This window comes from Propithecus coquereli, unplaced genomic scaffold, assembly GCF_000956105.1.
Source record: "Propithecus coquereli isolate 6110/MARCELLA unplaced genomic scaffold, Pcoq_1.0 Scaffold378, whole genome shotgun sequence".
In the NCBI taxonomy this organism is placed as follows: domain Eukaryota; kingdom Metazoa; phylum Chordata; class Mammalia; order Primates; family Indriidae; genus Propithecus; species Propithecus coquereli.
In genome coordinates, this window is record NW_012149485.1 from 34122 (window position 1) to 62091 (window position 27970).

At 44.8% G+C, this 27970-nt stretch overlaps 1 protein-coding gene across 1 annotated transcript in view; it reads left to right on the forward strand.

Moving 5' to 3' along the window:
* Window positions 1–10367: 10367 nt before the first annotated feature.
* Window positions 10368–27970, forward strand: part of PTPRT (protein tyrosine phosphatase, receptor type, T) — a 734792-nt gene continuing 717189 nt past the window's right edge. The window contains exons 1-2 of the mRNA XM_012652055.1: window positions 10368–10551; window positions 22290–22561. Coding sequence (XP_012507509.1) covers window positions 10368–10551; window positions 22290–22561 — 456 coding nt within the window. The remainder of the gene's footprint in view (window positions 10552–22289; window positions 22562–27970) is intronic.

Consider the following 27970-nt stretch of genomic DNA (forward strand, 5'->3'; position numbering starts at 1 on the left):
TAATTTAGTAATACTAGAAAAAATTCATGAGTTCAGTGTTACAATTATTATCCGACTTACATGTGGAAAATGTGACTCTCATGTTCAGGTTAAGATCATTGACAGAAATTGCATCACAGAATTCCTCTTGCCCAATATCTAGTAAATTGAGCAAACAAAAAACAAAGAAAATAAAAATAAATAAAATTAGCCATAACATCAAAACAAGGGAAAGAAAATTTTATCAAATGCAAACTTCAAACACTGGTAAGTAAGGAAAGAAACAGAAGAAAATACTGGAGTGATGTGGAGAGGTACAGCCAAGCTTCTAACACTTGTTCCCCACTCACCAAAAAGCATGTTAGTAACAACACCCTGAGGTTTCTCATTAATACCCAAACATCTAGAGGAAAGCAAACCGACAAACATTATCCTTTCCTTCATCTGATTAAGAAATAAGGAAAAATGGCCTGAGGCTGGGGTGGGGAGTAGAAACCAGGCAAAGGAGGAAGGTACGGAAGTGGTTAATTCTCTTCTAATGCTAGCAAGATCTTCAGGACCAAATACTATTGGGTAAATTATATGATAATAAGGACTGTCGCCTCAGAGGAAGAGTAAAGACCTGCAGGTACATGGAGTGAATCTGAGTATGGGATACTTCACAAAATCTAGGAAGAAGGAACAGATGTCCCATATTCTCACAATGAGCTGAGCTCTCTCCTTCCTTCTCATGGTTTCATTAGGCTACAGAAATCAAGCAGAATAAAGAATGCTCCACCTTCAAACTTCAGCTTCCAGGGGAAAACAAACCGTTCCCTGATGTGGTGGGAAGAGAGTCAGGCATCACCTATGCTATATGTCAGAGCAAATAGAATGTCATGTTGGAGCCACCCAAGCAGAGCCACCTAGGTAGAACAAGAAGGTAGGAAATGTCAGAGCAACATGGAAGCATACTACAAATAAAAACAATAAAGTGAGGAGGAAGGAAGGAAGAAGAAGGGAGAGAAAGAAAAAGAAAAAGATAAAGAAAAGAAAAAAGAAAGGAAGGAAGAGGGAGAGAAAGAGAGGAAGGAAGGAAGAAAGGAAAGTAGAATACAAGCAAACAAGCAGGGGCCTATAACATGCAAGAGCAAGGATTCTAACTAGAAAGAAATGTAAATTAAGGAACTGAAGTAGATTATTTAAAATTGCTTTACTCTACCGAACAACTTGATAAGATATGAACATCAAATCAATAAACTAAGAGTTCAAAGATGGTGGAATACATGCACAGAATGTGATTAATAGGGAACAAAAGGAAACAAACTGAGGCCCCAAATAGCATTAATAGGATTAAAGAGCTCATAAATAAATTAGTTAATAGCAAAAAATGAAACAAAACAAAATAGGATGTACATTGCTGGAGAAAATGTGTAGAGGAATGTCTTGACAAGCACATGAATGCAGATGAAATAGAATGATAAGTGTAATTAAGGGATATTAACATAAAGATAGCTAAAGGAGAAAAGAAGATTTATTCTAAGATAGATTTAAACATATAGATACATGATATAAAAGCATATATACATATAGCACTTGATTTATTAAAATATATAACATAATATAGCTTAATTTAATTTAACAGTAAGAACAAATTCTTCTCAAGTTGGCTATGCATGAAACACTTTTTTTAGAGGTTTACATGCATTAATTAATTTTACACAACAACAATTTTAGGTCAGTACTATTACTATTAGTATATGAGGAAATTAAAACATGGTTAAGTAACTTACCTGAGGTCACACAGCTAGTATATATAACATAACTGGGATTTAAGAGAGTAGAATTATGTTATTCTGCCTCTGGATAGAAAAAATTTCCTGAAGTAAATAAATAACCAAATTTGCAGATCGAAAGACAATGTGTTGCAAGCAGATGTACCATTTTACCTGCCCACCAGCAATGTATGGAAGTTCCAAATTCTCCATATCCTCCCAAACTTGTCTATTTTTTTGCCTATAGGATTCCACTTAAAAGAAATATCTAGAATATGCAAAATCAGAGAGACAGAAAGTAGATTAGAGATTACCATACTCTATTAGAGAATGGAGAGTTCTTGCTTAATGGTTCCAAAATTCCTCTTTAGGGTGATGAAGAAGTTTTGGAAATAGACAATGGTGATGGCTGCAAGTATTGTACGAGTAATTAGCACCACTGAATTGTACCCTTAAAATTGGTTAAAATGTCAAATTTTGTGTTACATATTTTAGCACAACAACAATAATAATAATGATAATAATAGTAATAATAAAAGGCAATGCATTCCAGGAAAATCTGGTGCAGAATGCCATGCCAAGACATATCCTAGTTAAGCTATCAAAACTTAGGCTAAGGAAAGAATTACCCACTTTTTCAATTTCAAGAACACCCTCCACAAGGAGGAAAAAAAATCAGGTTGTCCTCAGACTTCTCTACTGTACCATTCAGTATCAGAAGATAAAAGAATGACATCTAAAAGATCTGACAGAAAGAAGGCATAGATCAAGAATATCATAGGATACAAAACCAACAAGTGATTGTTGTCAAGAATAAACGTAGTCAGGCAGTATACCGTCCATGAGATCTTGACAAAAATACTAATTAGGAGCCAACAAAAATAAAAGTGTTATGAATGCAGAGGTCATGGTGTAAGGGTTGATGGCAAGTAGTGAAACCATATAAATACAGAACTAACAACAGACAACTTGGGCAACTACAGTTAGAGATCAGGCTGTGAAGGTTATAAATCCAGGCAGTGTAACAACAGCGGCCACCAACAATTAAAACTGAGAAACTGGTAGATAGAGGGGGAATTGAGAGCAAGTGTGAGGGTGCTAATACCATCTTCCACAGCATGGAGTCATCAAATAAGTTTAAAATAAATAGTTAAAAAACAGCATAATTACCCCAAACTCTTAATTCTTTCTTCACAATCTGTACTCTTAACCTTTAAGGGATCTTTTGGTAAATATCTCTTGGTGAAGAAATATTTGAAAGTCTAGGTTTTCTTCAATTTTCTTTTCCTTTTTTCTTCTGTTAAGTAGAAGTAAAAACAAATGCAATATCTAAAATTTTTAAGGTAGCATATACCATTTTATCCTGCACTCCATAGTATTTATTTCTATCTATTCTTCCATCCATCCACCCATCCATCATCCATCCATCTCTCCTTTTGTGTCTGTGTATATCACAAGATATTTTAAAATAATATGTGCCATATGTTAATGATAGCTATTTCTGGGTGGTGAAACTTGAATCTTTGTCCTTCTTTGCATTTTTTGAATTCTTCAACATGAATATGTATCATATTCACAATAACAATAAAGTGATCTCTCTTTAAAATTAAAAGGCAAAGCAAATACTCCCAGACCTTTACAGTGGTTAATCCTACATAGTGGAGCTATGGGTGTTTATTATCTTATTTTTTGTAGATTTTTCTATTTTCTGACGCTTTTAATTTATTAAAAAATTAAAGAGCACAAAAAGAAAAAATGAAGTACAAAGGGACTTGTGCTAAGTTATATAGTCAGAAAGCCATGGGGCCGTAATTCAGGCAGAGATGCAGAGAGGACAGGAATTAGGAGCTGGGACCGCAAAGGGAGGGAGCAGTGTTGAAAAACTTCCGTGGAAGTGACGTTGGATCTGATGTTTCCCTTTTGGGTGGAGGCAATGTTTCAGTTGTTGTGAGTTACTTGTAGTGAATTTAATGCCCACACTTCTAGAAATCCTACAACCACAGGCCATGAGAGCTGGAAGGAATCTGGAAATCCTCCCATCCACGTGCACATTGGACAGGTGAGGGGCAGCAGGCGCTGGACACTATTTCCTACAATTGCAGACTTTAGAAGTAGGAACTGCTGGTGAGGCAATCCAGTGCAACCCTGAACGTGAGCTGCGTTTAATGCTTTGTGTTAGCCCTGTATGAATTAAGACAGTCCCCCAGTCCTGACCAGTCCCAGAGACCACCCTGTGGCCATGGGCTGGTTGCCTGATTTAGATTCAACAGATATTTAATTCAGACTTGCCCTGTGCCTATGACTGTGCCAAGTGCTTTGACTTGTCCTGTCTTAAATAATCACCTCAGTGTCCAGGTAGGTCATCTTCTCCTCCTACTCCCCATTTTATTAGTACAGATTTGAGTCTTAGCATGAAGGTAAGTGACATGCACAGGGCACTTGGTGTGGTTGTTGTGGGTTGAATCATTCCCCCCGCCCCCAAAGTTATGTGCAACTTGGAACTGTGACCTTGTCTGGAAAAAGGTCTTTGCCGATGTAATTGAGTTAAGGATCTCAGGATGAGATCATCCTGAATTTAGGATGGGCCCGAAATCCAATTATGGGTGTCTTTGTAAGGGAAAGGCAGAGGGAGATTTGGAACAGAGAGAAGGCCACCTGTGTCTACGGCCATATGACCCTGAACATGCTCATTCTCATCTGATCTCAGAAGCTAAGCAGGGTCAGGCCTGGTTAGTACTTGGATGGGAGAAGACTGCGTGAAGACCGAGGCAGAGGTTGGAGCAATGCAACCAGACTGGGCACCAGAGGCCATCAGAAGTTGCAAGAGGCAAGGAAGAATTCTCCCTTGAGCCTTCAGAGAGAACGTGGCCCTGCAGGCACATCTCGATTTCAGACTTCTAGCTTCCAGAACTGCAAGAGAATGAATTTCTGTCATAAACCACCAAGCTTGTGGTCGTTTGTTATAGCAGCCCTTGGGAAATCACTCACCAAGGAAGGAAATAGTGGGAAAGCCCCAGTTTGTGACTTCAGGATTGGTCCATCTTGGTGCCAGTGAGTAAGAAGGATCTGCCCGCTCTGGGAGCAGACTCACCCCTAATCACACCTGACAGGATGGGGCTGTGTGTCTCATGCATACTTTTTAGGTAGCCCCTGTCACCTGTCCACCTCAGTCCTCCTCACCTTCCCTGCCCAGCTTCAGAGCAGGTTTGGGAGAACTGTGGAGAGGAGGGAGAGTCGGGCAGTGATGTGACGATGGCACCAACGTCTCCTGCCTCGGCTTCTTTGTCAGCCCCTTCACTGACCTCCCTGCTGCAGCCACTTTCTCTGTAACCCATCTCACATCCCTCTCGTCCCTGGATGTTGCTTGCTATACATGGCCCCCTCGGCTCCCTCCCTGCCACAGGGCACAAAGCCTGGGAACAACCTTTCATGGACTCCTTGGCCTGCAGGGTCCCAAGGAGATCCCTCCGGTGAGAGATCTGGAAGGAAGAAGAGCCAGGAAAGCTGATGTTTCCAGCAGCTGAGGGCACCTGGTGGGTGTTGGCAGTCGGCCGACTTTGGGCTGTGCTTGTGTTTACTGAGCATCCACCGTTAGTCACCCAAGTAGCCAAAACTACGGACACTTGTTTTCCTGCCATCCCTGTACTTAGGGACTTCCTGAGGAGGCCCTGCCTGGCTATCATTGCCTCAGCCTTCCAATGGTTGTGTAAAGGTCTGAGTCTTTGTATGAACTCTACCTGCTTGAAATGTACAGAGTGGTTCCTGTTTTTCTGACGGAACCCGGACAGAGACGTTGATCTTTGTTAAATGAATATTTTATTGTGTCTCAGTTCTTCTTAAAACATCCACTGGCTCCTGGTGGATGGTAACCTCTTTAGCCTGACCATTAAGGCTTCAGCTTTGTGCTTGACCTTGGCCTTCTGTTCCCACCCCTGTATCAGGCCAGGATAGTGGATGACCCTGGAATCATCCTGTGTTGTCACATGCCAGCCTTTTTCATGCTGTCCCCTGTGCCTGAAATGATTGTTTCCTTTCTCTACCTGGAATATTCTACATGTCTTTTAAAAACCTATGCAAATGTCACCTCCTAGCCCCTCAGACAGAGTGATTTGCTCCTCATCTGTGTCCCCAAACTCACTGTCATAGTTGGGTTCTCCAGGAAGCAGAATCAGAGAGGAAAGCGAGTGTTCAGTAGGATGTTTATTGGGAAGTGCCCCCAGAGACTAGCGGCTCTGCAAGGGAAGGGAGGAGCAGGCAGAGCGAAGAACTGAGCTGAAGCAGACCTGAGGACATCCTTGGCCAACTCTGAGGGGAGCTCTGGAGGTAAAATGGCCCATTGGTGTCTGCAAGGGGTAGGCAAAGCAGGGAGCTTTCCACCCCTGCCTCCCTCAGTCACTGGCTGTGCAGCTCCCAGAAGGCCAGGCCTCGAGTCAGGTGACACTCTGCAGCCCAGACAATCCCTGGGGGGCTGCAGCTGAAGGCTGGTGCCAAAGTGTCCCAGCAGCTGGTGTGACAAGTCCTTCCTTAAAGAGGGGCCTGGGCAGCGCATCGCAAGGTTGACCATTCCCATTTAGAACAAGAAGTCTTCAAGAAGAAAATCTTGATTCGTATCTCTGCATCCCTGGTACCATGTACGTAATGCTTTCTCAGTCAACATTTGATGAGTACATGGATAAGTAAAAGAATGAATGAATGAATGAATGTACATAAACATATGGGAGGAACTGAAGCCCAAGCAAACAGAATTCCTTTAAAGAATTTCTATGCAAGTGGAGAAGTGGAGAAGCACACTTGTTGTGTGTGCTTTTGGCTCTGGGCCTTAATATATCAATTTTGGTCAAGACAGAAAAAGTAGGGCATAGCTTAACCCTTGGTGTAGGCGGTGAAGGAAAAACCTGAAAATCCTGACAAGAGAATATAGCATTAGATCCACATGTTTGGAACGAGGCAGTGGGCACCACAGAGAGCCCAGGACTCAGGAATTCTACTCTGATGCCAAGAGGCTGTGGTGGAAATAAACCTTATGTATGAGCCTTTAGGAATCCCAGCTTCTTCCAGGATCCTATGAAAATTCCCATGAGGACAATAACAAAGGCAAAAGTCATAGAAACCCTGGAAAGTAAGACAGGCAACTCTTTGATAGAATCTGGGAAAGTTTTCCCTAGCTTTAAGGCCAATTGGAATGTTCAGGAAAAACATGAAATCACCCACCTATGCTGTTCCCCCAACAAAAGTAAGATGGCATAGCTATAATCTTTCTCTGTCCCTAGAAGAATAAGGTCTGCACCAACCTAAAATGGGACAGACATCCCTTTATAGCATGGACAGGCCTTTCTGAAGCGCTCAAAGTTCTGTTGTTTTCCTCCCACCCTTTCTTTTCGCTTCTTGTTAGAGGTTGAAACTCACAAAGACAAGGCAAAAATTAGCAGGGAAATCATGGCAGCACACTGCATCTCGGAAGGTGTAAGGTTTTCACAAGTGCGGTGGTATAGGTGGGCTGGTCTCAGTGCTTCTGCAGATGGTAGTTTTTCACGTACACCATCTGTTCCTGGTGTCGTAGAACCAGGCAGTAAGCATGGGAGAGGATCCAACTGCCATCCTTCTGAATCTAATCATAGTTAATAATAATAATTGGTAACATTTATTGGGAAATTAGTATTTGTCTGGTACTGTTGGAAGTCAGGGGTTAGCAAAATGCAGCCCATGGGCCTTTTCTGCTGCCTGTTTTTGTAAAGCTTTGTTGGAACGCAGCCTCCCTTGCTCATTTCTCTATTGTCTGTGGCAGCTGTCACACTCCAACAGTAGAATTGAGTAGTTGGGACAAAAACATTATGGACTGCAAAGCCTGAAATACTGACTCTCTGGCCCTTTACGGAAGTTTGCCAGCCTCTCTGCTGACCATTGCGTGTGTTAACTCAGTTCATCGTTGAGGTGATCCTGTGAGGTTGGTCTTTTTATTATCTCCATTTTCCAGATTGGGAAACAAAGAGAGAATCTAAGTAATTTGTCCAGAGATGCACTTAGGAAATGGCAGAGCTGGGATTTGACTGCAAGAAGCTGTCTCCGGGGCCCGCATCTTAACTGCCATGCCGTGCCCCTAAGTGCAAACCTATAAGATAAAAGAATCTTTCACAGGTTAGGAATTAGGGGGTGCAATGTGCCTGTCTACTTGCTTTCCCAGTGCATAGCCAAGAGGAGGATTTTGACAGATGAAGGACAAGCCCTCTCTTCTTGTTCTATTAGTAAAGTACAAGAAGCACTGGCCCACGGTATTGAGAAGGGAATAGGTTGAGACTCAAGAAATTTACTCCCAGCCTCGTGACCTATAGTACAAAAGTGATGCGGCGCATCAGAAATGCACAGGCTCCGAAAATATACCATTCATAGATTCTTCCTGGGGAACTAATCATTGCAAAGGTACTTCAGAGCTTCAAAAGATGAGCTAAAAATCAAGAACTCCAAATGGGGAAATCATGGGATAAATGGCTGGCGCACATCCCTGGGGGTGTCTCCAGGAGCCCTATTCAACGTGTTTCAAAGCTCTCGAGGAGAATTGCATCTCAGCAAACTGTCTCTGATTAAGTATCTTGACTGTTTTGTTCACAGCAGCACTCCCGGGGCCCACAACAGTGCCTGGCATGTCACAGGCTCTCAATATACATTTGTTGTAGAACAAACTGGGGCCATCCGTGAACAGGCAGCCCTGTAGAAGGGGTGCTCCCTCCTTTCCCAATGGGATCTGGGAGCCGCTTTAATGCAAACAAGGCCACTATAAACTGTTATCCCTTGTTAAGCTTCTCCAGGAAAAGTTTACTGACTGCAGTTACAAGCTCAATTAAATGTCTCAACTCCTTAGAAAGCACCGACCTATGCCAGGAAATGAGACTACAAGGAAATACCTCAAGACGTGTGTGGTTGTCTTTCTAGGGTGGGTGATTTTTCACCCCTCCCTTCTACTTTTCTGTTTTGTCCCTATATGTCACTTTATAGTTAAAAATGATCAATATTTTCCCATGCTCCCTCCACATTTGATTTTCAGTCATCTCTCCGAAAACCCTCCCAAGGACTGCCTTTGGGTGATGAGCACAGTAGGGCTCTAGAAAGCTTATTAGGTGTTGAATTCTGTCCCCCTTAAATTCATTTGTTGATGACTACCAGTACCTCAAAATGTGACCTTATTTGGAAATAGCCATTACACATCTAATTAGTTAAGATGAGGTCATATCTGAGTAGATTGGGCCCCTAATCCAATGTGACTGGTGTTTTTATAAAACGGGGGAATCTGGAGACAGGTGTACATGGGCAGAACCATGTGAATCTGACGGCAGAGGTCAGGGTGGATGGATGCAGAGGACGCTGTAAATCACCAGTGAACCTCTAGGAGCTAGAGGAGACCTGGAACAGATGCTCTGTCACTGCCCTCGGAAGAAACTCCCCCTGCTGCCTGAATCTCAGACTTCCAGGCTCCAGGACTGTGAGACAATCAATTTCTGTTGTTTTAGCCACTCAGTCAGGGGCCCTTTGTTATGGCAGTTCCTAGGAAACCCGGAACTCATGGCCTACCGGGCAGCTCATTGCTGGTGCTGCCTCTCCTTGCATGTGCAGCTTGTTCTGCTCTGTCTTTCCATCTGTGTCTGGGTCCCACCACGGAGCTGCGGGGGAGCCAACTGGGTTGTCATCTTTGGTGGCCTGGAGTATGGAGGTCACTGGGCTGGATAGGGTGGGTGGCAGCAGGGGGAAGGGGAGCTGGGGGAGGTTGGTGTCTGCATCATGGGTGAGGGCAAAGGTTCCAAGGGGATTCTGGTAGGAAAAGTGGCATGAGGGAGGAAGATGGGATGGGTGACGGGAGGAAGGTGAGACAGGTAGGAAATCAGCTTTCCAGCTGAGAGGACGGGGATAGGTTGGGCGGTGGGGGAGAGGGGCAAGGGTGAGAGGGTCAATATGAAGGCCAGAAAGAAGGCCAAGGGGCTCAGGGGCTTGATTTCAAGAGGGCCCAATTGACAGCCATGGTGATGTCCTGGTTGCTTCAAGGACTCGCATAGGACTGGGAGACTCCTAAGTCTATGCGTGTGAGTCCTCAGTGCTCTGTAGCTGCCTCCTCTTCCTGCCTCTGACATGCAAAGGCAGCTGTGGCTTCCTCGGCCACAAGTGCCCCCTCTCAGCTGGCCCTCGAGGGAGTGGGGGTGGAGTCCTTCCCAGAAGCCCAACTGGAAAGGCAGTTTCAAGAGAAGCCACGTAGGGCAGTGGTCAAGAATGCAGGCTCTGGACCCAGGCCACATTGCTGTGAACTCAGAGAACCTGTCCCTTCCTGGGAAGAGTAGGGAACATCCAGTGGACGGGAGCTGGCATGAGACCCTGGGTTATTGTGGTCCACCCAAATAGGCTGAGGCTCAGGCTACCCGTTTGCAAAAAATGTTGTTTTCAAACTTGTGCATGCGTCAGCATCACCCGGACAACTTGTTAGACCCGAGATGGCTGAGCCCCTCTCAGAATCCTGGTTTAGTCATTCTAGGCTGGGGCCCAGAGATTTGCTTTTCTAACAAGTTCCCCATGGTGCGGAGGCAGCTGGCTTGGGGACCACACTTGGAGAACCACTGGTGGAGAGAAGTGTTCCCTGGGGTCAACTGTTGGGAGATGCTCCATGGCTTCCTGGTGCTTCCTAAGGCCACTGCCTGTGTGGACAGTGAGGCTGGGACCTGCCTTGCCCTGCTGGTTTATGGGATCAGCTGTCTCTTAGTTGTAGTCAGAGATCACCACGAGGGCTCAGGGATGTTGCCAAAGGCCATGGTAGCTAACACGCAGATCCCCAATGCACCAGGTACTGTCCCATAACATACATAAACACCTTTAATTCGCATAACAAATCTATGAGGCAGGATCTGCTTTTATCATCATCACCTCCATTTTTCAGATGAAGAAACTGAGGCTCAGAGAGGCTAAGGAACTTGCCCAAGGCCACACAGCTGGTAGCTGACAGAGCTGGGATTTGACCTGGCATTCTGATCCAGAGTGCCCGTCCTTGTTCTACGTGATGCCACTGACATGGCAGGAGAATGGGGGTGAGAAATGACCCTACCGATGTGGAACAAGTTAGTTGGCCTCTCTTTGCCCTCATTCTTACCTCAAAAAAGGAAATAGCTTTTCCAATCTTAGATGGAAAAAATACCTTTACATTATAAAAAAAATAAGCTGTCAGGATTAATTGGATAACAGCTGTCAAAGTCTTGTAGCTCCTTAGAGGATGGTAAAAGAGGAGGAATAATTATTGTGCTATTTTCTGTGCAGACCCTAGTACATTTGGGGGAGTCAATAAGTGTCTAATGATATTCTTGGTAATTAGCAGTGATGGAAGGGAGACTGCTCAGGCCAGAGGAGAGGAACTGCTGGAGTTGGGCAGCAGAGGGAGACTTCCTGCTTGATGGCCTGTGGCCAGAGACCTCCTGCCCCTGAGTGAGGTGGGCAGGGTGTGGCCCAGGGTAGGAGGGAGTCTCTTCCAGCAGGTCAGCATCCCTGTGGCAGCACCATTTTTTCAACTGCCCAAGTTCATGGGCCTCAGCCCCATTAGGATGGGGCAGTTAGAGATCAGCTAGTCTAGTGGTTCCCAAACTTTGGCCCAAGGATTAGCTGTATCAGTATCACTTAGAATGTTGTTAGAAGTGCAAATTCTTGGACTCCACCCCAAACCTACTGGAAATGGGGCCTAGCACCATTTAACAAGCCTTCCTGGTGATTCTAATGCATGCTGTGATCTGGGAACCACTGTTTTGGAAGGAGATAGCATTGACCTTAGAGTCAGGCGGACCTAAGTTTGTGGGCTGGCACTCCCACCATTTGGCTGTGTGACTTTGGACAAGTCACTGTACCTCTCTGAATATCATGTTCCTCATCTATAAACTGGTGATGGGAGGTTAGAGAGATGGTCTATAAGGCTGTTGCTTTCTACCTGCAATTCCTTCTAGCCTCTCATCAGGGCAGAGACTATCTTATTTCTCAGTTTTGAAACAGGATATTTCATCTGTTGCCTCTTCCCTTGTCTGACACCTACATGATCTTAGACCTCAGTGTAGAGTTTATTTGTTCCAGCAAGTTATTATTGTTTTCTTTCTTTTTATGCTTTTTCCCCAAAATCAAATCTGGGTTAGATACCTCTCTATGTACATGTCGTATTATTAATATAAAACTTCCCATATTCCTGTAATTGCTTTTTACTTGTCTATGATCGCCAAGAGGGCAAAAACTCTCCCCTGCTGACTGCTATCCCCCTAAAGTGCCAGGCACATAGAGCAAGTGTCCAAGTGATATTTGAGGTTAGAACCAAATTTATTAAATTTATAAAATGCATGCTTCTGGTGGATTTCACAAGGAAGCTGGAAGAAGGGTCGGCCTTCATGCATTGACCCACAGAGGGGAAACTGAGGCGCAGAGGTACCAGCAGACTCAGGGATGCAGTGACAGAAAGAAGCAAGTGGAAGAAGAAAGCCCCAGTGGCAGAGGATTGGAGGGGAGAGTGCTGTGGAATTAGGGTATGGACAGTCTTTAGCAGATCTCCATGGGGCTGAGGGGCCCATCTGGTATCACCGTTAGCTAGCGTGACAGTGCGGTTTGCTAACAAAGAACAAAATACTATGATAGCATCTGGCTGGCACGCAAAGTAAGAAGTCCATCCTAGCATCACTAGGGCAGGCATCTTGCAAAGCTCAGAGTAGCTCTTAGCCTCTATTTATTTACATATTTATGTCTGTATGTATCTATCTGTCTATCTGCCTTGGACAGGGTCACAGACCTCTTTGAGAAACAGAGGGAGGCTCTCCCCAGGGAAAAGAAAAAGCAAAAAGACGCAAACCTTCCCCACTGTTGACCCTGCCACTCACCGGGTACGTGATGAGGTTGCTTGCAGGCCCAGTTGTTGTAAGGGAGATAAAAGCATCAGGTGAGAGGAGAGCTGGGCCTCTAAACACTTGATGTCTCTCCCAGCCCTGGCATTTTAAAGCCTGGAAAATAATAGCAATGACCCAATTTAGTAATGCGAAGGCAAGACAACACCATTTCCACAGGCTTAGTCATCTCCTCGTCTCGCTTTTTCTTTCCCTCCCCTTTTCCATTTGTGTCTTTTCCCATGGCAAATATATGAGGTAATAATCCCGCATTTTCTATGGAGCATGGCAAACATGCTATATATAAGACACGGTTGAACATTCTGTGAGTGTAATTGGAGCATAAATGTAACTAATCAAAATATTATCATGCCAACGGATGTGTGAAGAGTCTGGAGATTTAAAAAAATATATATATTTTAGTTCCGTGTCATTTCCATTTAGAGCTGCGGAAGCAAAGGACTCAGCCCAATGAATGTCAAGAACAATTTGGGGTCTGAGAATGTTCCCAGCAGCCCTGTTGTTCTCTTTACTTTTGATACGGTAGCAGCTTGGCAACTGATTTAATTTCTGTTCTTTCCTCCCTCTCTTTTTCCCTCTCCCTACCTGCACCAGCTGCCCTCGGCAAGGGCAGCTGACTCCAGGGAGTTTATCATCATTCCTTGCCATCAAATATAGCATACCCACTTGTGGCACTGAGCTTAGCAGCTAAATGATAATGCAAACTTCCTAGGTTTGAATCCTGGCTCTGCTGCCAGCTGTGTGGCCCTGAGAAAGTTACTTAACCTCTCTGCCTCTGTTTTCTCCTTTGTGAGAGAAGAATAATAATGACTACCTCAGAGGGTTTATATTAAAATTAAATAAATGGATCTAAGTAAAATGCGACAGTACGTGTTTGCTGCTGTTGCTGTTATAATCAAGAGCAAGAGAGAGAAAGGAGTTCTCGTGAGAACACAAAAAATACTGCTTTCCTCCAGGAACAAGATCCAAGGAGAAAGCTCTCTCCTCCCCTGACCTTCTTCAGAAGGAGAGTAGGTAGAAACTCCAAGCCAGCCCTGGCTACTAACTCACTGCTAACTACTCATGTGAAGTCTTAGAGCCATAGACGTCTCTAGCTGGGATGAACTTCAGAAACTCTACCTGTGCTCCTGCTTTGCACGTGAACAGAGAGGGCTCTTGCTGACGGAGGTGCTGTGTGCCTAGAATGGGTGCACAGGGAGGGCTGGGGCACCTATAGGGAGAGTGACATTACCCCACCTTCAGTTCTGTCTTGACTCTGCCAAGGAACTGTGCTATTTCCAACATCAAAGAGCAAGTGGAACAGGCCTTATGTCTCACCGTTTATACAGCCCAGCTGTCATTCTGTCCTGCATTGGGTTCCATTGTTTCTCCTACAATCACATTCGGTTTTCCTCCAGGGAGGTTGGGATACTGCGTGGAGGGGTTGGGGGACGCAAGTGAGGAAGTGACAGAGGGGCGAACACAGGTCCTGGGATGCCCTATGACGGTGTCCCTGGGTCTCATTTCATCACCAAAAGGAGAAAGTTGGGTGAAAAGTTTTTTATTTTTGCTTTTGTTTTTGTTTTGGGAGTTAGAGAGGCTGCAAGGTTATTGAGGAGTTGTATGTGGTTTAGATTTCATTCTGCTTCATCTCTGTAGCCTTTATCCTCTTCTCTTTCTCTCTGATCAGCATCTGTTTCCTTCCCTGTGTTTCAGTTCTCTTGTTTCTCTACCTCCCTCTCCCTCTTTCTCTTCCCTCCCTTCCCTCCAGCCGTCCTCTCTCTTCTCTCCTCATCTTCCTCTTTTCCATTGTTCTTTCTTTTCCTTTACTTACTTCTTCCTCTTTTCTTTTCTCTCTCCCTCTTCCCCTCTGCCTTCATCTTTTTCTCAGGAGAGGGAAGGAATGCAGGAGGTCTAGGCATTTGGTTTCGGGGAAAAGGCCTGAGTGTACGTGAACCCCTGCCTGGCCGTGCTCAGGTTGGTGTGTGGAGCAGGGGTTAGCACAGAGCCCCTTCCCCCTAGACCTTCAAATCCAGTCACCTGGGGTTAATACCATTTTGAAACTACATTATCCGCACCTACGTGGATTGTTAGATAGCTGTTTCTTAGAAAATTGCCTTAACAAATTTGCATATGAAATGCTTAAACCCCAGCGTATTGGTCTGAATGAATGATTGCAGAAATACTTACTACTCGTTCACACGAACTGACACAACGTTCACAATATTCAGTTCCTTTGAAATTTCAGGATGTATTTCCCTTGTTTTAAATAGATATTATGTATCCATTAAGCTGTAATTAATACCTCCTCCCTGTTTTCTAGTATATTAGAAAAGAAGCAAATTTCTCTCCCTTTTTTTGACACATGATAATTTAGATTGCTTTCATAGATAATATGAATAATGTTGAATGATATGTTTGTTAGTGTGGCTATTGGTTTATTGTTATATTTATGATTGGCTTCATGATTACTAGTTTGCACGGTAATACCTGTAATACCATGTGCTTCTCTTTCTCTTGCACATACGTTTTCTTACTTGAAAGTGCATTATGCTTTTTGATGTTTTTGTGCCCCTCACACTTTTATTATGACCAGACTGCTAAATTTCATCATTATGGACTTTTAAAGTAGGTCTTATTGAGAAGAGCTATAATAGAAGGATGCATTATGAAGTATAGGAACAGCAGGGCAGAAAGGACTATTCTCTGGATATTAGCAAAAGCCACGCAGAGTAAGTGGCATTTAAGTAGTTTAATGAAAGAGCCTTAAGGGTACCCATCCACCAAGGGTAGTGTGGGTTTCAGGAAGGGCATCACCTGAGCAAAAACCCAGAGACAGGGAAGTACTCAGGATGTTTGGGGTGTGTATTAGTTTCCTATTGCTGCTGTAACAAATTACCACAAATCTAGTGGCTGAAAACAGCACACATATTTTATCTTAACGTTCTGGAGATGAAAAGTCCTAAACTAAACTCACTGGAGGCTCTAGGGGAGAATTCACATTTTCTTGTCTTTTCTAGTTCCCACATCCCTTCTTCTGGCTCATGGCCCCTTCCTGCATCTTCAAAGCCAGCAGCACAGCATCACCAGGTCGCTCTCTAGCTCTGACTGTGGCTCTCCCGCCTCCCCAACCACTCACAAAACCCCTTGTGATTCCATTGTGCTCATCTGGAAAATCCAGAATTATCTCTCCATCTCCAGGTTACATGCTTACTCACCTCCATGCCATTTGCAAACTTATTTCCCTTTTGCCCTGTAAGGTAATGTATTCACAGGCTCCAGACATAGGATGTGGACATCTTTGTGAGGCCAGTATTGTGCCTACCGCAGAGTGGATGAGGACTGTGTGTGTACGGGGGGCAGTTTTCATACACGGGGCAGGGAGGTGGGGGCCAGGATGGGAAGCCTCCAAATATCCCCAGGAAAGACCTTGGACTTTACAGGAAAGGGGGAGTTTCCTATAAAGGAGGACGTTAGTGGAAGCGGGGGACCCGTCATAGTCAGTTTTATATCTCAGAAAGAGGGTGCTGACTGCTGGTTTTATTGGATGGTGAAAGAATCAAGGACTAGACCGGTAAGGGAGTTGTTGCAAAAGTCCATGAAACAAACAAACCAAAAGTCCATGACACACATACCATGGGCTTGACCCAGGCCAGTGGCCGTGGAAGTGGGGAGGAAGAAGATTTGAGAAACTTGAGAGGGAGGCATCCCGCAGCCTTGATGCCTGATCATTTGTAGGGGTGCAACGGGGCAGCCAATTTTACTCTGTTTCTCAATGGATTCCTTGCTGTCTTCTTCTTCAGTCTATTGAGGTCTCCTTGCCATACTGAAAAAAAACCTTTAGGGGTATGGGAAAGATAGAAAAGAAGCTATTTTTGAGGACCTAAGATGCAGCAATCCTTATCTAGACACTTCATAAACAGTATTACATTTAACCCTCATGACCACAATGTGAGATGGGTTTTTGTGGCCATTTTACAGAAGAGGAAACTGAGGCTCAGAGGTTTTAAGTGGTTTGTCTGAGATTATCCAAGGAGAAGTGTAGCTGGAACTCCAATCCAGGCCAGTTCACTCCAGGTTAGAGGTATCCTGAATTATCCTTGCTCACCAAGGCTGCAGGGTCAACGAATAGTTGTTGAACTGCATGTCAGAGCTGAGGGTGGGAGCACCTTTGTGTGTGCATGTGCTTCTCCTAAAAGACATGTGGCATTTAGAATGTCTAAGGCCTCTCTGCTTCCTGGAGGCAGCATGTGTTTTTGCCCTTTTAAATAGCTCTCTGGGGAAGCACTCCTGTGGCTGTACAACTCAGGCAAGGAGGGCAGAGGCATCTGTAGTGGAACCTAAAATGGGAGTCAGGAAATCTGAGTCTAAATCTTCATTGTATTGTGTGACCTTGGGCAAGTCACTACCCCTCCACTGGAGTTTATAAAATGAGTAAGTTGTGTTAGTTGAGCTCCTGTGACTCACCTGGTTATAATTTGTTATGCTTTGATGAATAATCTACAACTGCTAGACCAGTGCAGAACTTTTCATGACTGTCGAAATATTCTACATCAACACTGTCCAGTATGGTAGCCACTGGCTATGTCTGTCTACTGAGCACTTGAAATGTGGCTAGTGTCTGTAAGGAAATAATTTTTCTGTTCTGTTTAATTATAATTAATTCAAATAGGCACATGTTGCTATTGCTGCTGGTTTGGAGAGTTCGTTTCTAGACCCTGAAGTCTCTGGTTCCTGAGCAAGAATAACTGATTTGAGTATATACCACTTTCTGCCTGTGTGGCTTTGGGTGAATAACTTCACCTCTCTGTTCTCGGTATTTTTTTTAAAACAGGGATAGCATGGCACTACCTCACTCGGATGCTAAATGATGCTTAGGTCAATGCCTGGCAAGTAGTAAGTTCTTAATAAACATGAGCTGTTGTAAATTGCATTGGCCCCCTGTCATTTGCTGCTGGCTATTATGAAATTGACATCTATTGAGTCAAGAACTATTTTTCCTTTAATATTCACTTGAAAACAGAAACAAAAATCTTTGATATGTAGGTTTTATTGTCCCATTTTATATATGAGCACATTGAGGCCCTGGGAGTTTTATTGACTTGCTCACAACTAAGAAACAACAGAAGTGGGACTGAAACACGGTTTTCTTGACTGAAGATCCAGGCTTCGTTCCACACCACCACAGCTGCCTGGCTTTGAGCAGCACTTGGGGCCTCGTAGCCTTCCTTGCCTTTCACGTAGGTGCTGGCGCTGGGAGCTGGCAGGGCCACCCGTCTGCAGGGACCGCACTGAGCTCTTGGAGCTCGAGGCCCTCAGCTGCCAGTTGCCCGAGCATACTCATGTAATCTTAATGAACAATGTGCAAAGCCATTAAAAACTCAATTAGGACTTTCTTTTTACTGCCGACGTGAGGAAATGCAATCCTGAGGTGCTCATGTGTAAACACAATAGCCGCCATCTGCTACGGAGAAGTGTTTTGCCTCCAAAAAGGGGATCTGTGTTGCAGACACATCAATAACGGGGAGCTTATCGAGGCATTATTATGCACGAAGGGGAAAAATGCAAAATTTATGGCCAGCCAGAGAGTGCTTCCTGGTTTAATTCCACAGTTTTCGGTGCTATGTATAATAACTGTGAGGAAACTAATGCTGTTTTATGTTCCTTATCACGTTAGTGGATTTTTTTTTAAGGGAGAAGGGAAGAGAATGTATTTACAGTCTTTCTCTTTCTTGTTTCTGACTGATCTTGGCATAATGACCAGCTCATTTTTGATCTCCAGGAAACTGACAGCCCCAGATGATATTAATTATGCCAACCTGTTGATCAAAGAGGGCCTCACTAAGCTGCCGATGTACAAGGGATTTCAATCCTGAGCAGTCCTTAATGGCAGGCCCACGCTCCACGCAGAGTTGCAGCTTCCTTCCCTTCTGGGGGCCTCTGTGAGGTGGGCTAGATGTGGCAGAGGAGAGAGTTGGCTGGATCCCACCTCCTCTAAGACACTACCTTGCATTGCTGGGTGCTTCGTGCCTTTGCGCATGCCGGTCTCTCTATTTCAGATGCCTCCCGGTTACTACCCAGGGTTACTGCTCTTACTGATGTCCCAATGTAGAACGTCTTGCAACTTTGCTTAATAGATATCATTTCAAAGGGTATCTTATCCCTTTGAATAAAGCAGCTTGTAGGAAGTAGGGGCCCTACTGGGGGTACCAAAATAATAATAATAATGCCAGCTGTGGAAATTGTTAAACTTCAAAATTTCAGTGGCTTAATAGCCTACTAATAGTGTATTATTACTTTATGTAAAGTCCAAAATGAATGTTCCTAACAGGTGGGTGGCCTGCCGTGTGATCATGGAAGCCACCTGCATTTACTGTGGCTCTGCCTTCTCCTGGGTCCTTGAAATCCTGTATGTTCAGCCGGTAGATGGGAAAAAAACAATGGACCAGTGATTCTCACACCTTAATGTGCATGAAGATCACCTGGGGACCGTGATAACATGCAGATCCATATTTAAGAGGCCTGGGATGGGTCTGAGGTTCTCATTTCTGACAAGCTCCCAGGTGATGCTGAGGCTTCTGGTCAAGGGCAGTCCTTCGAGAGACAAGATGATGGAGGATGGAGGTGTGGGGGCAAGAGAGAGGAGGCTGTTATGATCTAGGCCTAGAACTGGCACACATCATACTCACACCCATTGGCTAGAACTTAGTTGCATGGCCCCACCAAACACTAAAGGGAAGCTGAAAATGTAGTCCAGGTGTGTGCCCAGAGCGATGTTACCTGGTTGTCACGAAACCCCGTGGAGCAGGGTAAAGTCCACCTCCTCAGTAAGCCTGCCCTGCTACTGATGCTAGGATAAAAAGAAATGGGAACACGAGCTGGTAGAAGGAAAACCTTCCCAAACCTCTAGGCTGTGGATTGGAAGAAGCTGAGACGCATGTGCACCTGGTGTGCGCTGGCAGCAGGACAGGAGCTGAGATGCGCATGAAGCATCGTGGGACTCGGAGTGGAGAGAGCCAGACACACCTTGCTTCTCAGGCTGCCTCCCCTGCTGGGAGATGTGCCACTTATCCAGGGCAGGGGCAGTCCCACACCCATCGTGGGGCTTTTGGGTCATTACTTATCTGTCCAGGGAAACCTTCTGGAACCCTGTGGGATGTAGGTGGCAGACAGCTGTGGGCATGAATGCAGGCTAAGACTTACCTCTGAGCCTCGGTTTCTCCCTTTGCAATGGTTCCCTCCTTGCTGCCTCACTGGGGGGTTACGACAATTAGATGACATATCTGACGTGGAACATCTCTCCACTTACCGTGTGTTATTGCCAGACCAGTAGGAACTAGGAAACTTTACTCACGTGGAAACACTGGTGAAAATACCACTTCTGCTCCACTTGCAGCAGCTCCATCCTGAGGGGTGGGTGGGTTTTCTGAATGGTAGTATGGCAAAAATCCGATGGCCATTGGTTCAGGTTTCTCTGTGCTTGTCACTTTGCTCCTTGTTGGCTCCTTTTGGGTATGAGTCCACCCAACTGCCCTAAGTGGTCCTCCCACTAGGGCGGCTCTTGCCCTAGGGATATGGGCGGAGTTGGAGTGTGTGTGTGGGGATCCATTGTTATCCAGATGCTCTGCCTGCTGCTTCAGGGAAGAAAATGCAGAAAGTCTAATTCAGCCTCAAGTCCAAGTTGCTTTGTAAGTAATAAAGTGGAGGTTTTGAACTCTGTCTCTCTCCTGTGTCTGGTTTTAAATTCATTCAGAACCCAGAGGAGACAGAGTTTGATTGGTACTCTCCAGAACCCCAACAAGATACGGATTGCCTAGCACTTATTAACCGGAAGCTGTTATTCTTTTTGGTATTAGGGTGAAGGGACGAGGCGACTTATAGCTGTTGAAGTGGCTCATCTTGGCTGAGGATAAGTAGTCTTAAGGTTTTATCCTGAATTGAAGATTTTAGTGGTTAAAGTAAGATTTCAAAACAACAGTGGTTTCTAGGTGGAAATATTCATCCCCAAATCACCTGAGTTTTTCTGCCGTGTTTTATGATATAGTTTGTTTTATAGACTCATAGGACCCCCTGAGTCACAGAGTTCAGCCCTACCAGTTGATTGTGAAATTTCCTTAGACATGTCTTCAATTTGTCCAGGCTGTATTTATTTAGCCACCTGCATTGATGGGGAACCCACTTTGCCTCTAGCCAGTCAGTCCTATTTTGCACCAGCTTTGCTTGTCAGAAAGTCCTTTGCACGTTGAGCTGAAATGTACCTCCTCGCGGTTTCTTTCATGAGTCTGTCCTCTTGGGGGGCTGTATCAATTAGCTATTGCCACAATAAGACTGCATAAGAAACCAAGATGAAACTCAGTGGCAAGCAACTATAAGCATTTATTTCCTTGCTCATGGAACTGTGCACTGAGTGTGGGCTGGCCGATCTAGATTGGGCTTGTTGGCCGTGTGGCTATACTTCTGGCAGTGGGGATGGCAGGGCCTAGTTCTTCACCATTGGTTGAGGCCAGGTCTCCTCTATGTGTGGTTATTCTTGATCCCAAGCTGGAAGGAGCAGCAGCTACCTGGGGCACATTCTTCTCTTAAAAGGTGGCAGCAGTGCAACAGGGCAAACCCAGCTAGAAAAGCACATTTTAACCTTCGCTTGAATCATTCTTTAGCATCCTGTTGACCAAAGCAAGTCATATGGTGGAGCCCAAAGTCAGGGGAGGGGGACACACCCTCTGGTTCTACTGGGAGAAACTGCAAAGCCAGTGGCAAAGGACATGGATCCAGGGAGGGATAGTGAACAGGGAATAACCTTTAATCTGTCAAAGCAACTCACAAGAGGCTCAGTTCCTTCCTATGTGCCAGCCTTTTGTTTATACTTGGAATAGTAGCTATGTTTTCTGCAAGTAGTCATAATAGCATAAACATCGAAGCTGGAGAGAATGTGGGTCCCTCCCTCTCTTTCCAAGTGGCCCAGATCAAGTCACTCAATCTTTGAGTAAAATGAAAACCCTCTATCTTCCAGGGTCAATCAGATCGAATTGAACAATACATGACATCCAACATCAACACTGGTACTCTGCAAGTGCTTAACAAGTATAACTTATCTTCCATTCCACCTAAACATCTTCCAGTGCGTTCTTACACTTCTTCAGGGTCTTCCTTGCTTATTGAACATACTCTACGTTTATATATTCTCCTTTAATAGGTAGTTCCCTGTACTGAGTGCAAGACTCCAGGTGGGATATGTCAGAACAATGGCGTCTCTCGTATTGTAGAGGTTCTGCGTCCATTGAAACAGCCCGAGCTTGCATGAGGTTCTAGTTCATCTCATTTCACCTGCTAAAGTGGCAGGTAACTAAATTCCTGGGATTTTATTCCATGCTTCCTTCAGGAGGTTTTGGATGTAATGTTTCTTCTGCAGATGTTTATAGACGGTTTACCTTGTAAAAATACTTCATACGTGTTACCAGCTCTTAATTCTTAAAGCCACTTTGTTGAGTAGGGATTTTTATTCCCAATTACAGGAGAGGATAGTCAGGCTCAGAGAGGAGATGTGGCTTCCTCGGCATCAAACAGACCCTCCTAGAACGCTTTGGTCTCTGGTCACTCCTCTGGCCATCATATTTACGGATGTGACTGATTTTTCTTTCTCTCTTCTTGTCTCTATTTCCCCACCCTCTTTTGGGGTCTCCAGGATCCTTCATGATGGTGAACAGCTCTGGGAGAGCCTCTGGCCAGAAGGCCCACCTTCTCTTGCCGACCCTGAAGGAGAATGACACCCACTGCATCGATTTCCATTACTACTTCTCCAGCCGCGACAGGTCCAGCCCAGGGGCCTTGAACGTGTATGTGAAGGTGAACGGCGGGCCCCAGGGGAACCCCGTCTGGAATGTGTCTGGGGTCGTCACCGAGGGATGGGTGAAGGCAGAGCTCGCCATCAGCACCTTCTGGCCACATTTCTATCAGGTATGACATCTTCCCATGGTTTGGTTTCAAAAAATTAATAATAAATCTATACACCTCTTGTCCTCTCTATAGTTGCTAGATCTAGAAAGGACTTCATGGCTTCTCCTCCTAGCCAGGCCCTGTGGATGCCGAGGTGATGCAGCATAGCCCCTGGAGATCATCAACTGTAGGAAGAGACTCGTGTATAAATAAACAGTGACAATCCAGCAGGATGATAGTGGCTTCCCAGGATGCTGGAGGAACAAAGACATTGATTCCTTTTCATGAAACTCAATGCTTACGACCAGCTGATGAGGTTTCCCTATTTTACAGTTGAAAAGATTGAGGTTCAGAGAGATGAGATAACTCATCAGTGATCACCCCTGGGGAAGAGGGGTGGTGCTTGGTGGGGAAGACAATTAGGATGGCTTCTAAGAGGAGATGACAGTTAGGCTGAGCCTTGAAGGATGAATGCAAATATATTGGAAACGATAGGGAATGGCATTTGAGTTGTCAGGGACTGTTTATAATGGGCTAGAGGAGTGAGTGACAGATTATGGCAGAGTTTAGAAACGCCACGTTGTTTAAGGGTTCACTGCAAAAGAGATATATAGGAAGATAAGCCTGCAGGGGCCGGTAGGTCATGGGAGCTTTGAATGTCAGGCTAACGAGGTAGAATTTATGCTCTAGTCTAGAGCAGTGCCTCTCAGACTACCTGTGGTGAAGGGCCCCTTTCCCCCCCAGCCCAGTGTTGAGCAATATTCTCATAAACCACAATAAAAAATGTCATGGCAATGCCAAATTGCTGTGCCAGCTTCTAAACACCTCCCTCTTTTTTCCTTGTGGACCGATATGCACAGTGCACAGACTGGCACCAGTCCATGGAGCATGCTTTGAGGAACGCTGTTCCAGCTCATCTTGGCCTGGGACTGCTGAAAGATTTTTTTTCCTATTTTCTTTTTTAACACTGGTATTATTAAGGTGAAATTTACGCATCGTAGAATCCACCTGCTTTAAGTATGCAATCCAATGATTTTCAAGAAACCTGCTGAGTTGTGCAACTGGCACCATAAACCAGTTTTAGAACATTTTTATCATCCCGATAATCCCCTGTGTCCATTTGCAGTTAATCCCCACTCGTGCTGTTGAAAGGTTTTGTGTTAGAAAGTGATGTCATCAGGTCTATATTTTGGAGAAATTTCTCTGGTGTCTGAAGCAGAAGATGGACTTAAGGGTGGCAACATGAGCGGCTGGGGGCTTCTTAGATACCTTCTAGTTCAACATCGTGGCACAGTCTTTCAGATTTTAGTGTTAGGAATATATTTTTCCATGAGATTGTTTGTTGGGTTTACCTTAATGAGACAATTCAAGCTTTATTTCCCCTTTGCCTTGGCAACTAGAAATCAGAATTTAATACTCAATTACCCTCGATACTTAGCCTGCATTTTTGCCGTAAATATTTCCTTTTATCCTCAATGGCTTGTGATTTCTTTTTAGAGTAATTTTCTTGTCTGTTGTTATAGATTCCCTGAAATTCCTTTTAGAAATAGGGAAGAGATGCTGATAATGGTAGTGGTAGTGATGGTAGATGATAGTGATAATGATGTCTATCATTTGTTGAATGTTTATTATGTTCCAGGCATAGCACAAAATATTTCACATACCTTAACTTGTTTAATCTTCAAAGCAAACCTTTGAGGCAGGTGCTATTATACCCATTTTACAGATGGTGAAACTAAGGCTTGAGGAAGTAATCCAGCCTTACATGGATGTAGAGCCTTGTTTTGTGCCCATTCTGTTGGATTTTACAGCCTAATCTAGTACAGTCCAAGAGAAGTACAATGGGAGCTATATGTGTGATTCGTACATTTCTAGTAGCCATATTAAAAAAGTAGAAAGACACCAGTGAAATTAATTTTAATAGCATGCTTTACTTAACCGAATATATCCAAAATACTATCACTTCAACGTGTAATCACGTTGTAAGATATTTTCCATTCTTTCCTTATAAGTCTCCACAATCCAGTATATATTTTACACTGACAGCAAGTCTCAATTTGAAAGCTACATTTTCATTAGAAATACTGATTTGTATTTAGATTTCATAAAACGTACAGCTGAAGAAGTGGATTCGTATACACAAGTTGTTCCACACATATTTAAAAGTTTTCTAATAACTGAAGTCTGAGTTTTTAAATTTGAAGGTAAAGTTTAATTAAAGTTAAATAGAATGAAAATTTCAGTTTCTCAGTCTCACTGGCCCCATTTCAACAGCCGCTGGCTATGAATTAGTACAGACTGAAAGTCTTACCACTTGGCTCCCGGCTTCCTCCAGGAGAGTTCTCGAAAGGCTCGGCCACACCTGGAACTTGTGGGTGAGGGGAGGAAGGGTGCGACTCCAAAGCCGGGCTCTCAGAACGGACCCGGCCTCCCTGGTGCGCTGGTCCTGCTGATGTGCGCACGGCACTGCTGGGGAATCTGGCAGCTGCCTCTTGTGACCTGGATCCGGGTCTGAGGGTTTTCTTAAGGTTTACACTTTGGAGTCCTTTGTCAGGAGGCTTACAGGAGTGGATAATGAGACAGTGTATTTGCAGCAGGCACTGCCAAACAGCACGAGTTACCCCCACGACCCTGGAGAACTGCAAACAGCCTGGGAGAAGGACCTAAATCGTCCTGCTTGTGACCTCATTTCCTTTAGTTCTCTCATCCTCATCTCCTCTGCCCACCCGTGGGGTGGCCAAGAGGCAGGAGCAGGAAGAAGGAATGTTAGGAAGAGAGCAGAAAAGAAAGAGGTGGTGAGAAAGAGAAGGAAAGAGAAAAAGAGAGAGTGAATCCTTGGAAGAACTCATCTTAAGTTCGATGAGGATGGTAGCGTGGTTATACAAACGTTTTCACAAACCATCGCTCAGCCACTCAACCTTCTCCCCCATTCGTCCATCATTTAGCATCCTGTGCAAGCCAGGCAGGTGCCAGGTACCCGTAATGCAGAGGTGAGTTAGACAGAGCTCGCCTTTTGGGGGTCAGTCTGGTCTGTCTTCAATTTATATCAGATCACACCCCCACTCCCTTCTTTAGAACAGCAAGAACCTATCAATGACAGTGGCTAAAAGGAGAGTCCTTTGATTTTTAATATTTAATAATGTGATGTGTTTTAGCCTCGATGTTCTGAGACGAATCGTATACCTTTGGCCTCATTATTTCCGTGTCTTTCCACTTTGTGCAGAATGTTTTAACACAAACCTTTATCTGAAACCCATGGTGTCGATATGTTTCAGAATTCAGAATATTTAGAATTTAACAGGTAACATACATGCATATCCTGCATATTGCATAACACCCCTAGTAGAGTCTCAGGCAGCACCCCATAATCAAATATAGTAATATTCCTTCAGCAAAACTTACACATATTCATAGGAAATGTGATAAAAAAAAGACTGTAAGTAGTGTTAGGCCAGCTCAGCTCACTTCAGGCTTGACCACAAATTACTTTACGGAACACTAAGGTGAAGTATGTTGTCTTCAGAGCTTTTTGGGTTTCAGGGTCAACCCTGCATTCTCTGTCGGCACAATTGTGTGAATGAGGGGAGACAATCTTGCCTGTACATCTTGGGAGGAATCCCCACGGCATGACTTGTAGAGTGTGTGCTGTGGAACCTTTATTCCCTGAGATGCTCCGTGGTGAAGGCTGATGTGATCAAGGTCCCCAACCTCCCAGCTGCAGGTACTGCTCCTAAGCCTGCTGGGAACTGGGCTACGAATCACCACCTGAGCTCTGCCCCCACTCCCTATCCCTGGAAAAATTGTTTTCCATGAAACTTAGGAACCAGGCTGCACAGCAGGAGGTGAGTGGCAGGCCAGCGAGGGAAGCTTCATCTGTATTTACAGCTACTACAGCCGCTCCCCAATGCTTACATCACCACCTGAGCTCTGCCTCCCCACCCTCACCCCCACCCCCAGTCCGTGGAAAAATTGTCTTCTGTAAACTGGTCCCTGGTGCCAAAAAGACTGGGGACTGCTGACAAGGTCACAGCATTCTGGAAAAACCACATGGTGTTTTCCCTCCTAGGAGACTCACAATTATCCAAGTGTGGGTTCTGAGGAGTCAGAAAGAACCCCATTTGTTGGTGTTTAATTTACTGTCTCCCTTTAAGTTTGACCTTGCACCTCTTTTGTCCCGTGACCACCTTACTATAGAGATAGTATTCTGGAGAGACGTGGCTCTCCATCCTGGTTTGCTGGAACAGCCCTGGTTTCCTCCTGTTTTGGTGAAATTGTTAAAGAGCATCCATTTCATAATGTGCCCCAGTTTCAGGGATAAGTTCAATAGTCTTCCTATCCGTAGAGATTTGCAGAATGCATATTGGCACATGTGGATTTGGTTTATCCCCATTTTGTAGGTAAGGCAAACATTTTCTGTTAAGGGCCAGGCAGGAAATATTTTAGTCTTTGCAGACCATACAGTCTCTGTTGCAATTACTCAGCTCTGCCTTTGCACGGTGAAAGCAGCCACAGACAATGTCTCAATGAATGGACGTAGCTGTGTTCCAGCAAAACTTTATGTACAAAAGCAATGGTGGGCTGGATTTGGCTTCCAGGCCATGGTTCACTGAACCAGATGTAAGTGATAAAGTGAGGTCCAGAGATGGATAGTGAAGTCCGAGAGCACGTAGCAAATCATTGGCAAAGCCGGGCCAGATCCCAGATGCCCTGGTCCCTAGACTGGCCCCACAGTGTCATTGAGTAGATACAACAAGTGTCTCTATAAGCTCTTGGACAACCCCAGGAGCCTTTAAGGTTCCAGTTGGAAAGCTGCTATCTAGGGCCTGATGCACATGGGTACAGGATGGGGCCACAGGTCAAAGTACAGTGAGCAAGAAAATTGACCCAGGAGAGGGACAGTCACGCTATTTGCCAGGCTCTTCGACAGGGTACGGGGGAATGAAGTCCATTTCTTGAGCACCTCCAAGTCCAAGCCCTATGTGGGGCATGAGATCCGTCCAGCAGCATCCTATATTAGGTAACAGGGTGTCCTGTCTTCTGGAGTAGGGGGCATTACTGGTAAATCGAAGCGCTCATGATCCTGAGGGCTTCTAGGCCCTCTGGCTCCAAGCTCTGGCCATGCCTCTAGGGATGATAGCTCGCCCTTTCTGAGACTCTGCTCCCCAGCAGTGTGATGTTAGCTGCATCCCATCATCATTCGGAGTCACAATTGTCCTGTTTGTAAAATGGAGAGGGTAATAGCCACAGCAGTGGGTCCTTCTGTAGATTAAATTAGAGAACATATGTGCAATGTCATGTTGGACTTGCAGTGGGCTCAGCAATCGCTGGAAGGAAAGAAAAGAAAAGGAAGGGAGGGAAAAAGAATGGGGAAAGAGAAGGAAGAAGGAAGGAAGGCTTTAAAGAAGCAGCCACTGTCATTTAGCCTGCACT